At 45.1% G+C, this 17,161-nt stretch overlaps 1 protein-coding gene across 1 annotated transcript in view; it reads right to left on the bottom strand.

Annotated features, from left to right (window-relative positions):
* Positions 1–17,161, bottom strand: part of Cap2 (cyclase associated actin cytoskeleton regulatory protein 2) — a 140,241-nt gene that overhangs the window by 65,804 nt on the left and 57,276 nt on the right. The window contains exon 4 of the mRNA XM_048461042.3: positions 16,883–16,960. Within this exon, the coding sequence (XP_048316999.1) occupies positions 16,883–16,960 (78 nt within the window). The remainder of the gene's footprint in view (positions 1–16,882; positions 16,961–17,161) is intronic.

Genomic DNA, 17,161 nt, shown 5'->3' with positions numbered 1-17,161 from the left:
GCAGCAATGTTACACGTGGGCCACTCTGCTGGTGCCCTACTATAGCGATATTACACGTGGGCCACTCTGCCGCTGGTGCCTGTTATAGCAACGTTATGTGTGGGCCACTCTGCCGCTGGTGGTGTCTGTTGCAGTAAGGTTATATGTGGGACCCTCTGCACATGCTGTCTGGTACAGTGGAGCTATAGAAGCAATATCTTAGACACGGAGGGAGGAACCCCAGCCTTTCAGTTTTTCCTGCTAAAAGGTCTTTATTTATATCCTACGCTATCCTGGAATTCACAATCCCCAGCCTCAGTTTTCTAACCACTGGGATTACAGGTGGTTCGTACTGGTCCTGGCTACTACTCCAAGCTTTAAAGGGCATAGGTACCAATGGTGTCATGAAAGAATTGTGCTAAGCACAAACTTAGAGAAAGGACAGAAAGTGAGCCACAGAGTAAACTGAAACAGAACTTTGGCTTGGACAAAGGGAGAGTCCAGAGAAATGCTCTTAACTGCTTCTCACATTAGAAAAAAAATACAACAGCAACAAAGCCATCAAAAGGAAAGTTGCATTTAATGATGTGAGGATAATACTTTAATTAGACTTCTTTCCTAAGACTTTGGAGCTAAAGACTTTTGAGTGCAACTCTTGGCTAAGTTAAGAGACAGCGTTTGGCCTGTGACCACTGTGTGTGTTTGGAGACAGAGGAGATGCTTTTAAGACTAAAGCAACGGGCCACCTAAAACATCAGACTGGTCACTAAAATCAGATGTCGTCTTTCTGTCATGGTGGATAATTATTACATTGCACAGAAATGCAGGAATAGCTTGGGCCAGCCAGTGAGAAGGCTCTGCAGGTAACAGTGCTTGCCTGACAACTGAGTTTGATCCCTGGCTTCCTCAGACATGTGATCTCCATAACACAGACAAATACAATTTTAAAATTAAAAAATTAAAGGTATCTTTGTGAAGCAAATACATTTCAGTATTAAGCAAAGATCAATATGGTATAAGGAGTGAGTCTGGTAAATTAAGAGAACACCAGAGGACCTTGGACGATGAGGAGTGAGACGCCCTCCTTTTGTTTCCGAGAACAGAACCAGTTTCATTAGTGAAAGTAAATTTAAGCAATTAAAATGTTTCTTCCCCTGAAGTACATCAATATGAACAAGAGAACAAGATGCCACCTAAAATTATCTTTGACCTAACTCAGAAGGAAATGAAAACTAACATCTACCGCAGGACCCACAGAACGGAAAAGAGACAATTCAGACAAGAGGAAGTGGGATACGGACAAATAAGGTCTCAAGAGGTTAATGTGGGACCAGTGAGATGGCCCAGTAGGTAAAAGTGCTTGTCTGACAGACCTGCAGACCCGAGTTCAATCCCTGGATCCCCATGGTGGAAGGAGAGACTCTGAAAGTTGTCAAGACACACACACACACACACACACACACACACACACACACACACACACATACACACACACACACATACACACACCAACATACACACACATACACACACATGTACAAACACATACACAAACACACACACACACACAAACACACCCTTAGAAAGCAACACGAACAGTCCCAATTTAATGATTCAAAAGAAAGGAAAGTCACTAACAAAAATAAAGTCAATAATCTTTTGTTTAAAAAAAATAAATGTGTACCAAGTCATTTTTCTAGACGAGTTGGGGAAGGTCTGAGATTTAACCCACTTACGTGAAACCAGAGGGAAAACATTCCAGGCTCTCCCATCTGCAATTTCCCTTTGTGAATTCTGCCTGTCTTGCAAGGCCCGGCTTAGGAGGCCCCTTCCCTGTGACCTCTTGTGCAGCTCCCCTAGCCCCCAGCTCCCTCGGGTCCCTACCAGCTCAGCATTTATGACAAAGCACTCAACACAGTGCACAAGGTTTGTGGGGATCTCCAAGCACATCTAACAAAACGTACCTAGCAAAAGGAAAATGTTGTTGACCAGGAGGAGAAAGGTGGGGGTTCCACCCACCACCCCTTCACCCAGCAAGATGTATATGGTCAGAGAACTTAGGTTGCCAGGAGAGGCTGGCATACTGGGCCTGCGGCAAACAGGAGACCGCAAAGATCTGCCCACATCACCCTCTGTGGTCTGGAAGCTTCTTCCCACAGGCTGTGGGACTCGGCAGCAGGACTGGGGCTTAGTTGTATTTTCTGCTTGTTTGCTTTGTTTGGTGATGGCTGCTGAAAGAACTGGGGACTGACTGAAGAGAGGGAGCTTGGAGGCCGGGGTAGACAAAGGCCTCTCCACAGCGGTGTTTGCCAATGGCGTGTTCTTTCTATGGGCTTCATGTCACTACTAAAACAAGCAAGTTTGCATTGCCTTCATTTCACGCAACAGAACAGCGGCCATGGCTTCCTCTTCTCCCCCTGCGCTGGTGCCCTTCCTCTCCTCTCTCTACACTTTCCTTCTTTTCCCTCTGCCTTCTTTCTTATCTCCTTTATTCTTTGTCTCTTTCCACTTCGTTTTCTTCCTTTCTTCCTTTCGGAACAAGGGTAAACTGGAATAAAGGGAAGGTCTGGGGTTCTAAGGAGCTCTAGGCCTCAACACCATCAGGACACAGGGTCTCAATGTAGGAGTGAAAGAAAAAGGAGTCGGGGTCCAGGGAGTGCTAATGCAAGCATCAAGGAGCGTGGGGTTTCGTAACTAGAGAGAACAAGCAAAGATGAGAACGGAGGGTGACTGAGGGCTGTGTGTGATTTTTACACCAGCAACACATGAGGTTCCCTTGGGACACCATAGCTTAAAGTGAAGAAGCCCCTCTACCTGGACACACACAGTGGGCATCAGCAGGGGAGTGACTACCCCTGTGGGAAGGGATGGAAGGGATCAGGGAGAGACCAGGTCTGCTAGGGCCTTCTCTGGTGGCAAGTTACGAAATCTTAAAGGAATACACACTGTCAAGGTGGGAAGAAGATGGAGGAAAAAACTGACCGGAGTAGACCATGTGAAACTGTTTTACTACAGAAGACAAGAAAAAAAACACCCTGAGGAAAATGGTGGTGCAGGGGGAAGCTCTCCAAGGAGGTTGCTTCCTGACTGGAGACGCCATGTGACCAGCTGCCGCCAGCCCCTGTCCCCACGTCTTCCCCACCACAATAGACATTACATCCAAACTGTCAGCTCAAGGAAGTCCTTTCTCCCTCAAGTTTTCTTAGGTGAGTACTTACTTGATCAGAACAATGAGCAAAGCAAATACAACACGTGTTTTGGGCCCTGCTGTAAGCACTGAGCACAGGGCGGGCATTCGTTGCTCGGAAGGACGGTAACCATCACCCTCTATTTCACAGGCCCCTCCGTGACGCTTCTGGGATTCTGCCCACGATTCCTATTGTATATGACAATGGTGAAATGGACTGAATGCCAGGGAAAACAGGCAAGCCCAAAGAGTCAATGGGAGAGAAACAACTCAGTTAAGGATAACCTGACTCCAAACAACGTGGACGCCTAAGCGAAGGCGATGAATGCAGCGGGCTGACACACTACAGGAGTGTGGGCAGCCCTTCAGCGCCGCTGTCTTAATCATTAACGCCTACACATTGCTCTTCCTGCCTTGGAGGCCGATGGACAAAGACGCAAAGAGGCAAACAAGGGCAGAATGCTCTGTGGCGCGTAGGGTTGGTTCAGGCCCTTCTTCCTTTGTCCTCCTGTAAGTCATAGGGATATAACCAATGCTTGCCCGCCCGCCATCGCTCTGGCCTGACTCTTCTTGTGTAAGCTTTGAGAGGTAGAAAACGAGGAAGTCCTGAGCCCAGAGAATCTTCCCCAAGGCCTTCCTGGGAGAGATCTCTCAATATTGAGATTCGGTGATGGCTACTTTTGAGCAGGCTAACTCGGTCTCAGATACAGCATGAGAGAATTACAGAATGGTTTTTTGATGTCTCTATTTTAGGCTAGAGAGATGCTCGCCAGGGACTGAAAATAAGGGTATGCAGCCAGCCACGGAATTACTGCACACCTATCACGCTCAGTACTGGGAAGCTTAGGCAGGAGAATCATTTGAGCTCAAGAGTTTGAGATTCCCCGGGACGACTTACCTAGCCCCTCCCCCTCAAAAACAAAACACAGTTCTAACTTTTGCAGAAAAAGAAATTTGAAGATTCTGATGATCAATGGAATTTTTACAGAAAGCTTTTTGGGATTTTGAAGATAATATTTTAATAATATTAAATTATTGTTACTATTGTGTGTGTGTGGTGTAGGTAAAAAAGGTTTCAGACCCCCCAGAACTGGAGTTAGAGATATTTGTGGAACACTTAGGTTGTTACATGGGTACCTGGATTTGAACTCTGGTCCTCACAGTTGTAGCAAGCAACCTTAAACCGGGAGTCCTCTTTGCCATCCTAAACTATTACTTACATGTTTCGGATGGGAAACTTATGATATGCAGATTTTTTTTTCTTTTTCAATTTTCACTGTATGGGGCTTGGTTCAGTCTGCTAAGGGCTGAATTATAGCAGGGGCTACAGATGGCTCTTGATTTGCTTGCAAGCCTGACCAAGAGAAACAGAACAAGAAAGGTCACAGCAGCTGCAGAGAGGGAACCTTGGCAGGTCACTGACATGTAGCACGTGGGAAGAAGGGACAAGCAAGAGTGTGACCCCGAAAACCTGGCCATGGAGACCCCGGCAGCTTGTACGTGAGCAGAGCCCCCCGGACGCATTGAAGGGCAGGTCCAGGCAGAGCACCCCAACATCACATTTTATCTCAAAAGAAGTCAGCACCAGTGCAAAAAGGGCTTTCAATGAGGGTCCCATAACTGTCTAGAAAGGAGTAAGTCACAGGTCTTCTGTTAGGTGTGATTCAGACTTTAAAAACGCTTTGTTTGTGTGTGTGTGAGAGAGAAGGTGAGTGTGGGAGAGAGACCAGGTCCGCATGCCACAGAACATGTGTGGAGGACAGAGGATAACCTCAATGTCAGTCCTTATCTGCGCCCGTGTGTGCCAGTGTCCCTTTGTTTTTCTCCACTGTACACAGCGGACGAAGCTGACTCACAAGTTTCTAGGGCTTCTCCCGTCTCCACCTTCCATCTGTCCCGGGAGCACCAGTGTCACAGGTGCTTGCTGCTGGGCCTGGCTTTATGTAGGGTCTTGGGGTTCAACCTCTGATCCTCAACTTTGCAGGGCAAGCAGTTTATTCTTGAAATCACCTCTCCAGCCCACGACTTTCCATGAGCTGATATGCAGATGCAATATATTAGGACCTCCAATAGCCAGCGTGATTAGTGTATTTATAACCGTGTCTAGGACTTGGAGCCACCTTCCCTATTTTAAGTCATTGTAAAAGTTTGATTGTATCTTAGCTTTTATGGTGTAGAGTTGGCCGGCTCTGGGCTTTGTTTCCAGCTGGCAAAATAAAGTTCCAAATTATAGCCCTCCCCCTATGGGAAAAGAGAATCCAATTTATGACTTTCCAAGAAGAATCCTGTCCACATTCAACTCTAGGACACTCAGCCAAAGAAAATGATGGGACCCCCGTTGTTCGACTCGTTTAAATCCAATTTGTGCGATGTGCTGCCTGTTATTCCTTATAGAGTGCCCATCTGCACAGGGATGGGGTAAATGTTGGAGTTCCGTGCTGCCGTTTCTGTAGTTCAGACTGCACGTTACCTGTTCTGGAGGCCGGATAGCGGACACTTACAGCAATTTCGCTGTCACAAGAAAGCATCGTTTTTCACAATTTACATGAAGACTCCTCACAGGGAAGAAACCCTTTAATTGGCACTTTTTCCCCCGTATCATTTAAATATCAGGCCAGCTGGATCCCCACAGCCCCTGTGAATTTAATCAGCGAGCTCTTCTCAGAACCTATAGTCCATAATCACCCAGGGCTTGAGCTGCATCTGTCGCCCAAATCTGGCTGGGATCATTTGTCATCGTTAGCGCTCCGCATCTAGAAATGCGCCATCCCACGGCACCTCGGACGCTCTCATTTTGTAAAAGGGTCTTAAGGGAAACATCATCTTCGAGTTTAAGCGCCTCCTAAGGACCACAGGATTACTTTCCTCCTAATTCTCCCTTACCTAAATTCCTGTTAGCAACATTCTTTCGAGGTTCAAATTATGTGACCGCCTATGTAGCTCCTATTTTCCTAGCTGTTATTCCTTACCAAATATACCTCCTAACACCGGTTTTTTCTTTTTTGTTCTCTCTCTCTCTCTCTCTCTCTCTCTCTCTCTCTCTCTGTGTGTGTGTGTGTGTGTGTAGTAACAGACAACCGGATGATACTAAATAAAAATGTCACTTTGCTCTGCTCCCCTGCATGAGCCACTGTGGTTTATTAACCCAGCTTTTATTCTTTAAACCAATCAAATGTGACCAGGGACCTGAGTCATCTTTGTATTAAACTTGGCAACAAATAAAACATTGCCAGGACTACAGTGTGTCATAACAACAAAGACACATTAGCTTGAAGGTCCTTGAAGCTCTTAGCGCATCTTGTTGAGGAGACAGGAAATGTGCACAGAGCAGCTAACAGGGGGATGTTTCCCAGATGACAAATGAACAAGTCGTTTGTGTGGTCGCAGGCAGTGTTAACTACCTAGCTGCCAAGAGCGTCTACCAATAAAAGAGAATCAAAAAGTAGATAGGACCTGGGGATATGACTTAGTCCATAAAATGTTTATAGTATCCGAGTTTGAATTCCCAGCAACCTTCATAAAGGCTAGGTGTGGTGGCATACATTTATAACCCTAGAACTGGAGGCAGGGGAGAGGCAGGAGGGTCCCTGAAGCCCACTGGCTAGCTAGTTTAGCAGAACCAGGGAGCTCCAGGGTCAGTGATCAACCCTACATCACAAAACAAGGTGTAGGGCTAGAGAAGATTCCATGGATAAAATGAAAGGCCTGCAAACATGAAGACCTAAGGTGGGCGGGTGTACGAGTTGGGGGTGTGTGGCAGTGTGCCTCCAGTCCTAGTGCTCAGGAGGCAAAGACGGGGACCCCCAGGGACAACTGGTTAGCTGGACTAGATAAATTCAAATTCAGGTTCAGCAAGAAACCTTGTTAGAGGACATCTGATATCAAACTCTGGCTTTTGGGGCCTTCATGTGCATCCACATACATGTGCTCGCCATACATGCTTACACATATGTACAAAGGCACTGACTCTTCACACATATGCATACTTGTACAAAAATAAAAATAAGGGGGAGAGTGACTGGGGAAGAGAGCTGATGGTAACCTCTGGCTTCCACATGTATGTACACACATACACACATGCATCTGTACAAACATGCACACACACAAAGGACATTAATATGTTCCTTAATGTGAGAGAGTACTGCTGGTGGGTATGGTGGGGTTTGAAGCATAATGACAGCATCATCAAAATAACTGCAAAGCACAGGAATTTGTTTTAAAAAACTGTCTTATATTTTATTTATTTGGTATGTGTGTGTGTGTGTGTGTATGTGTGAAAACGCACATGCATGTGCACACATACTGCAAGATTTTAGAAGACAGCTTGCTCGAGTCAGTTCTCTCCTTCCATCACTCAGGTTCCGGGGATTGAACTTGGGACATTAGGTTCAGAAGCAAGTGCTTAGCTTACGGAGCTATCTAGTCATCCCAAAACACAGGACAGATCGAACCATGGAAAATCACATGGCCAACATCCGTTAACCACAAACAACAATAATCACACAACGAAATAAAGTGATGAGCACCTGCTGGTTGCTCTGACCTCTATGGAGCAGGCACCCAATAGCTGCCCCCCCCAAGAGAAAGAAATTCACAGGGGTGAGGAAATTAAAGCAACTGGAGTCTGAACAGGGCCTTGCAAAGTTGGGGAGCAACTGCTTACAGGCACATCTGCCTCAGAAGTGTCCCAGATATGGAGACAGGACTCCCACGGCAGCAAATCCACCAAACCTTACCAAAACATTTTTCTCATTTTTAGTTTACAAAAGGGAACAATAACAGTTGAGGGGCATTCTCTAGGTGTTTGCCACCAGAAACTAAATATTAAGCTATGCTGGAGGAAGACACGCAGGGACTAGAAAGGGAAAGAATTAATAAGTTCTCTCTCTCTCTCTCTCTTTCTCTTTCTCTCTAAAAATTTCTTTTAACTGTTTTGAGAAGTTCTTGATCTCTCTCAAACAAATGGACAAGAGAATCCTCTAGCATCCAAGTCAGGAAATAAGTTTTAAAGATGTGTAAAAGGTATTTTGGTCTTTATTCTCTTGGCAAGGTTGGCTTGCTCATTTTTAGAACGTAGGTGTAAAACTCTCTGGAAGGCACAGTACATCTCAATGAGAAGCATGTACAGCAGTTTGTCTCATTCTGAAGACAACTAGACGAAGTTTATTCTGGATTATTTGTAATTTTAGTACTCAGAGAAGATGCATTTCCAATTAAGAGCCGACGATGTACCTTAAACACACGGTACGGTGAAATGCTGGCGGGCCCTCCCTTGTTGGTATACACAAACACCAATATCAAGTGGTGGTTTGGTCACGTGATCCAGCCCCAGCTCCTACAAATATAGAACATGACCATAAAAAGTAACGGACTGTGCCCTGGCTAACTAATTTATGACAGCAGATCCAGATCGGAATGCCAGCTGGAATTCCCTTCTCCTTGCTGGCAAGGATCACATACACAGCTTTGCACAGACGATGGGAGCTCTGTCCAGAAAAGACCGCTTCGGTTATGGCTTGCTGAAGCAGGAGCCAAGAATGCATCTGAAGAAAAGGCCCCAGCAGGCTCTTCCAGGGTGTTTAAAATTTGGTAAATGAGTCAGCAACTTCTTTTCAAATTCGATTTTTGATTCAGGTCTTAAGAGAGAGATCTTGCAACCCTTCCAGCTTTTCATATCGGATTTACAATGGCAGGCAAGCGGCCGTTTAGGTTTTCATTAAAGAATGATAAATAGCCGATAATTATTTTTATGAAGAATTCAAAGTGATTTTGACACAGAACAAAAAGAGATAATGAAAAATGCCTTAGTCAAATAAATACAGTCTTATCCTTTATGTATCATTTATCACCAAGGCTGTCTGGAATTCTAACAAATTTAGGATGAGACAGTAGATAAAACAAAGGAAGGCATCTTTCTCGGTGAACCTTCACCCCTCGGATAATCTCCCAGATCCCCAGTGCGTGATAATCACCTCACTTCCTTTGGACAGCCATTCATTATCTGATTCGGGTCTTACACAAAGAGAGATGAGCTAATGTGTGTGCCTTATCAGATTAAAAACAACAACAACAAAGCCACCCTGAGTGACAGTTCAGCGGGACAGGATCTTAGCAAATCCTTTTTGCCTCCACAACCCCTGAGCTTCCAAATAGCTATAAAGCTACCAGCCTCAGCCAGAGCTCACAGTCCATGGCCGCTTTATGCTGCTAAAGCAAACAGTCTGGGCAGGAGACTGTCAGCATCCTCTCTTTTCGGATCAGCCTCCCCACTGCATCCTGATAACCCAGCGATTAGCTTTCCTTTTGGGATTCAGTCCTGCCTGCTTAGCTTCAGGCTGCCAACTGCAGCAGACCCTGATAGTATCATACAACTGACGCCTCTCTTTCCTTCCAGGGTGTTTTATTCTGCATGAACCGGCATCTATACCGAAGCAGGAAGCAGCTTTCAATGCTAGCCAGGGTGCAGTTATCAAGGTCATTTTTGGGCCATGCGTAGCAACAGTCATATGAAAAAGCAGAGACTTCCTTTTGACTCATTTCTCTATCTGTAACATAAAACTGCCCATCAGGCTGCTGGTTATAAAAACCAGCTTGCCAGGTATAGTGGAACTAACCTGCCAAACTAGGCATAGTGGTGCATGCCTATAATCCCAACACTGGGGAGGCTGAGGCAGGGGAACTGCCATGATTTAGAAGTCAAATTGGTGTATATAGTGAGCACCAGGCCAGCCAAAGATGCACAGGGAGACTGTTTCACACCAAACCAAAACCAAGTAACGCCCAGCCCTCTCTCAGGAAGACATGGATGTTTGACCTTCTGCATGTGTATTTATTTTATTTAGCTTAAGCTTAAGTGTTTCTCCAGAAATTAAAAACACGCTTTACTGCCTATGGGTGCCTTTGAGTTGGTCCTGAAGGGAACCAACCTATTTGGTAGCAACAGTGAGAGCAGAAATGTGTACATATTTATGAAATGAGCATATTGGGTCGATTTGGAAAAGAATCCCCAGTTGGATTCAGAGGTGCTATTTCTTAGAAAGGTCCATTCAGAACGCTGGGAAAAAAATGACTCTGGAAAGAAAACGCAATCGAGCATGATAGTGCAGGTAAAACATGGACATGTTTCACTTTTTTTATTAGAGTTTTATTACAGTTTTTTCTTCTGTTTTTAAGATAAATGAAAAAAGTATTTTAAAAAATCCATTAAAATATGGGTGGGTGGATGGCTCGTTCAGTTAAGTGTCTGCTGTGCAAACACGAGGACCTAATTTCGGCTCCTCCAGCACTCATGGAAAAGTCAGGTGCAGTGCTCTGTCCCTGCAATCCCAGTGTTGAGTGGGTAGAGACAGGGAGATCCCTGGGGGCTTGCGGGGTGGGGGTGGGGTGGGGACGGTTTACCTAGCACAGTCAGGAAGCACAGGAACCAACAGGTTCAGCGAGAAACTCTCAAAAACAAACCAAAACAAAAGAAAAAAAAACTGCAAAGAGAGAGATTTTAGGAGGCTACTGGATGCCAATCTATGGTCTCCATGCCCTCCTCCACCCCAATCCATTAAAAAAAAAATCCCAGTTTTAATCATTGCATGGTGTTCTCTGTCACAAGGGCCCTGACAGCAGAGCTTAGCGTAACTAACCATGGTTAAGTCCTTCAAGAAGATTAAGCAGAGATGCTGCGACATTTTCTGGGCATGAACTTAAGAAACACTTTGGAGTTTGGCTTTGTGCAGTCATTTGCTTTTCCCTTACAATGTCCAGACCTGCCACGAACATCGAGTAATTTACCCCAGACACGCTCTGAGATCAAAGCCACATGACGGCTTGGACATTACAAAATAGTATACAATAATGTGACTTTTTATGGCCCCGGTGAGCCCCGGGCAAACAAGGACGGACTCACTACAGGTGAAAGAAACCACCAGTTATTCGTACACACGCAACTCTGTTCATATGCAAATGTAATCAACACATTTATTTGTTGGATTTTGAAAGCAGTGATGGTTCATTTTCATTGTCAACTGGATTTGGAGTCACCTAGGAGACACGATGTTGAGAGCGTACATGAAGGGATGGAGAGATCTAAGTGAGGAGGGGAGACCTAGCCTGAATGTGGGCTGCACCATCCCATGCGGTGGGACTCCAGGTTGAATAAGAAGGAGAAAGCAGTTGGGCAGTTGGTGGTGGCACACACCTTTTATCCCAGCTTTCAGGAGGCAGAGGCAGGCAGATCTTTGAGTTTGAGGCCAGCCTGGTGTACAGAGTGAGTTCCAGGACAACCAGGGCTACGAAGAGAAGCCTTGTCTTGAAAAATCAAACCAAACGAAACCAAACGAAACCAAACCAAATCAAGCAAGAAGGGGAGAACAAGCTAAGCAGCAGCATTGCAGCAGCATTCATCTCTCTGCTCCCTGACTGCAGGCTCAATGCGATCAGCCGCCTCCCACACCCACAGTTGCGCCTTCCCTGCCAGGATGCGCTGCACTCCTGTAGTCGGAGGCAAAACAAATCCTTCCTTCTGTTCTTCAGTTGCTTCTGTTAGGTATTTCGTTATGGAAATGAGAAAAAGCAACTAATAGCAAAATCTTTCTTTGGATGGCTGGGGAAGCGAAGTACTAGCTTGGAAAACCCTTATGAGTCTGGAAAACCAATATATGTGCTCTGAGAGAGACTTCTCTACAGCCAGATCAAGTGATCCACTCTGGTAGTTTTAGATGCTGGGAAAAGTTGTGAATTCTTCCTTTTATAAATACTAATGGATTAAGTTTTCTAGGGTTTCTTGCAGCCTCATTTAGTCATGAGACTAAATGAAGGTGACATATACTGCTTCCAGGCCTGGCCCACTAAAATGTTTTTAGAAGGAAGCCTGTATTGTCTTTCCCAAGTCAGTGCTGAGGCTCTCACAATGGCAGAGGACTCAAGAGAGGAGATGGCCACTCCCTGAATGACCAAAGGCTGAGCCGTGTCAAACACCAGAGTAGAACTTCTATAAGAAGGAAATGGGTACTCCCGGGAGCCTTTAAGATCTGGGGACATCTTACTAGAACAGTTGGGCTATACAAATTACTCCTAGACTCTCTCTAAGTCACCTGACCGTTTCATTTTTTTCCCCATCTAATCCTCATGACTCTAGGGATTATTATCCATATTTCAAAGATAAGAAAACATGGCTTAGAAGCGTTAATTGCCATACCCCAGGCAGGCTACCTGACAAGCTTGGCTAGAGTGCCTTAGTGGAAACATCTGGTGGGTTTAGCCTGGCTAATTCTCCAGTAGCTACTTAGAAAAAGACAGAAGATTCTTGACATTGAAGGCACAGGAACACTTTGTTATTCTCATGTTTGCATTAATGTGTACTAGACCTGGGATTCAAGTCAGGGTGGGCTAAAGTCATAAGTTGCTGTTCTTGGCTACCATTACAGATTTTGAGCTGGATGTGCATGGTACCATTTGGGAACCCAGCACTAGGGAAGTGGAGGCAGGAGAATTAAGAGTTCAAGGCTGATTTGACTGCATAACAAGTTCAGAATTAGTTTGGGATATATAAGAGTGTATCAAGAAATGTACACGCAAGTACACACACACACACACACACACTTCATTTCCTTAATTGATAGATCAGAACACAAAAATGATACATCATTACGAGATAAAATGTGATGTTTCAATACATATATACATTACAATATACATTATATAATGATTAAATGAAGATAAGTACATCTATTTCTGCAAACATTTGCCATTTGTTGTTAAATCTTTTCAAATCCCAGGCATATTTATACTTCCTGGAGTTCTGTAGCTTCTATGAGCCTAAATCATTAGCTGGAGGTCCTAAGGCTATTGCCTGCAAGAACTTGCTTGGTTTAAAATGGGTGAATATTAACAAATTTGAAGAGAGTTCCAAGCACTGGCGAATCTTTACGAAGGTGTGCTTAGGAGAAGCTATGCTGAGGGTTGAACATCCAGAGACAAGAAGCACCTGACCCAAAGCTCTGAGCCTCCTTAGGAGAGGCTACGCTGAGGGGTGAACATCCAGAGACAAGAAACACCTGACCCAAAGCTCTGAGCCTCCTTAGGAGAGGCTACGCTGAGGGGTGAATATCCAGAGACAAGAAACACCTGACCCAAAGCTCTGAGCCTCCTTTCGTTGCTCACTTTTTTAGGCTGTGTTCACAGTGGAAGGAAAGAATGGGTCCTAAATTCCTGCTCTCTGCAGAGAGGGGACTGTTTCATCTTAACGTGGGAGGCCAAGGAATGGTGCTGCAGCTCAGAGGTGGAGTGCTTGCCTGGGATGTGTGAGGCCTTGGTTCAATCCTCACCACTGGTGATGAGTACAAGTTCAAATAAAGACGAGGAGAGACAAGACAGAAGAGTTGCACACACACACACACACACACACACACACACACACAGTATTTATAAAGAAGAAACCATGGTCTCTCTTGGCCAGTAGCTCCTCTCTTGCTCTCCCTCCTCCTCTCTCCTCTCATGGTCCAGTTTAGTTCGCTGGCCATGTTTAGCCTGGACTCTCCCCTCTGCCTGCTTTTCCCAATTATATCTACAATAAAAAATCTTCTCCATACTTTAAGAGTCGTCAAGTCCTCCCCTCCTTTTATTTCATTCACTTCATCCACCAGCAAGTTCTCCAGGTAATTAGAAGCAGCTAGAACTGACATTGCTCAAGGGCCTGAAATGAATTTGAGCCTGAGGCAGAATGGGGAGAGCAAGGCGCACAACACGGGTTAGCCTGGGCCAGCAGGCTCCCTGTTACTCTGGGACACTTTAGAACTGTGGGTCCCTGGGACACACTCCAGACTTACTGACCTGGAAAGTCTGCAAACGAGGCCCAGTTGTAACCTGACAACTCTTCAGGGGATTCTCACTCTACCAAAGCTTTGAGAGACTCTGCTGGATGTCAGGGAGAGGGGAAGTCACAGCAGTTTCTTCTCCCTCCTGGAACAAGGAAGAAATCACAGCACAAAGGGACAGATAGGCCATGGATCCCATGAGAAGGGGCCATTTTTACTGTGGCAATACTCTATGCTTCTAGAACACACCCTGGGAAGTGGGAAGACCAATGCCCAGCCTCACACTGCTTTCCCCACTGGGATGTGACCTCCTAAATCTGCCTTTCTGTCAGACGAAGTTCCAGAATGGTGCTCTTGTTAAGAAGAAAGGGAGTAGAGGAAGGGGTCAGACAGAGGTGTGAGCACCACACAACAACAACAAAACAAACCAAAAATAAAAATCAGTGTTCCATTTTACCTAATTTTACCTACTGACCCTGTGGGGTCTTGCTGCACCAGAAGTCAGAGAACCAAAGCTCAGGGGACACTTCAGTGCACACCTTCTCTGAAGCCATCTTTCTACCTTTTACCAAGAAGGCAGCAGAGTAAGAAGGGGAAAGTGTAGATGCTACGTCTAGGACACAAAGCCAGTGTCCTTGACCGTGGCTCGTCTTGGAATGTCAAAGCCCCACTGCATCAGCTCGTGTGAACACATCCCTTGTTCCCGCTCTTCTTGGGCTCGCGAGAAAACCCAGGGCCTCAATGCTAGGTACATGCTCCGCTGCCGAGCTCCACCCAATCCCCATCCACTCGCTCACCAGTTCTCGTCATTATCTAATATTTACAGAGTGTGTTTCTCCAGTGCAAAGCAGCAAGGCCAATGGAAAGAATTCTTGTTCTAAGTTTCGAGCACCCACGGAGTGGGGTACCAGGGAGGGAAGTCTGTTCTTGCTCCACCTTGGGCTCAACGGAAACCACACATCCCACCTCAGTCAAAGTCTCTGAGTGTGTCCGTGAGAGTGTTTCTAGAGAGATTTAACTGAGTCCCTGGGCACTAGCTTTGCATACTTTTGTTTTGGTACTTTTTGTGTTATTGATTTTGTTTTGATTTTCATTTTTATTTTGAGAGAGAGAAGGGAAAGAGAGGGAGAGAGGGAGAGAGGGAGAGAGAGAGAGAGAGAGAGAGAGAGAGAGAAAGAGAGAGATCATGAAGTTGGGTGAGCAGAGAGAAGCAGGGGTCTGAAAAGTGTTGGGGAAAGAATATGCTAAGCACGAAACAATTAAGTTGATTTTTTTAATGAAAAAATTTTCAGGTTACTGCATAATCCATCCCTTGGAAAGCGAGGCAGGGAAGAACTTTCTAGAGAGGGTTGAGGGTCTTGGCTGCTACTAGGAAGGAACTTGGTGCTGTCCTCTGAAGGCCAAGTCCTGGATCCCCAGTATAACTGTTTCCATTTTAGGAATTTGCTTTAGAAGTCTAAAGAAATGATTGCCTACTTTGCCATAAGGATATTCAATTTTTCTTTTTTACTGATATAATTGTTATCAAACTGAAGATACAAGATAATCAGAAGAATAATTGCTCTTTTCTTGTGTCCTGGTGGCTGTTAATAGATCTACATTTTACTGAACAATTTCATTATTACATAATGGGTCTGGTGAAAATGTTATTATGAGTCGCTGCTGAAGGAAATGTGGGCATTTCCATGATACCAGGTGGGCAGTCTGACTACTGGTGGTAGGGCCTGGGTGTAAAGAATGGGAAGGTTGTATTTACATGATGTACCAGAAAATGGAAAAGACCCTGTGACCGTCACTTTTCTTAGCATTTTCTCTTGCCTTTCTACTCATTTGTGCATTAAGATTTACTCTGGGCATCACACAGAACCATTAAGATAGATTAGAGGTTATCAGAATTACTACGTGGAAGGTACTGCTACAGTGAGCGGGCAAATCCCCTAGTATCTCTGTGTGTCTGTTGGAGACTGGAGAACACCCTTGTGTATTGCTTTTTTTCAGGTATTAATCACTTTTTTTTTTTGAAAACTGCTTTTCATTGCCCTAGAGTTTGTAGATCAGGCTAGCCTGGTTGGCCAGTGAGTCCTGGGTATCCCCCCGTCTCAGCTTCTCAGAGCTAAGATTACAAGTGTACAATACCATAATCATTTTTTCCCCACGGGTTCTGGGCACTTGCAAGGCAAGCACTTTACCTACTGAATTATTTTCCCAGTCCTTCTAAGAGAGGTTAACCCACATTCCTGTGGCATAGAAAGGCAAGGTGGGATACACACAGGTCCTTACAGACCATGGAGTTTCTAATTAGTATATTATAGCCAGGGCATCACTCAGGAGCCTATTGAATGGCACTGAGTCTCAGTCCCTATTCAAGACCCAGTGAGTCAGAAATTGCTTCCAAGTTCCCTAGCCATGGCCAGCACAGGGCACTAGGAAGCACCAAGTCAGCACATCGTGCTACTTAGGATGCAAAAGCCACCAAAGTCAGACTAAGGATTTCCAGGGAATCAAAGACCAGCAACCCGATAATAAGGCAATGCAAATTTGGAACCAAAATTTCATGGTGAAAATAGGAAAGAACAAGACACAGATGTCATATGTAAGCTGCTCTTTGAAGTGATGATGCCATTGTCATTGTATGTGCTTGGCCATGATTATAATTTATCAGCAATGAGAAGATATATTCTAGGGGTTTTTGTCATTGCAGCAGGTATGATACACACACACACACACAGATACACACATAAACTTGTCACTATATATATATGACATTTGTCACCAAGGCTATAAAGATAGGAGAGATACTGCATTACAGACTAGTTAGAGGCAGCATTGAAGGAAATGACGCTTCCGGTTCCTTTGATGTCTCACCCTGCCCTCTCCCTAGGCAGTCCTGTTTGTTATGATGCCCTCTTACCTCCTGGGGTTGTTGGTACTGAGAGGCCATGAGAAGGAAAGCCCGCTGGGCCTGGAAAGCACTGTGTACCATCTCCGCCTGCGAACAAAAGAAGGCAGCAGTTTCAGTGTTTGGGCTTGAGACAAGTATTGGACATATCGCCCATCCATCCACCCCACCTCAGCAGTGACTATAACCACGAAGCATGCAAACATATGTTCACACAAGACCTGTAAACACATCATCACACCTTCATTATTCATAATAGCTAAGACGTGGGACCAACCAAATGTCCATCAA

This window comes from Myodes glareolus, chromosome 14 (genome assembly GCF_982192425.1).
Source record: "Myodes glareolus chromosome 14, mMyoGla1.1, whole genome shotgun sequence".
In the NCBI taxonomy this organism is placed as follows: domain Eukaryota; kingdom Metazoa; phylum Chordata; class Mammalia; order Rodentia; family Cricetidae; genus Myodes; species Myodes glareolus.
This window is presented reverse-complemented; position numbering and strand designations above follow the sequence as displayed.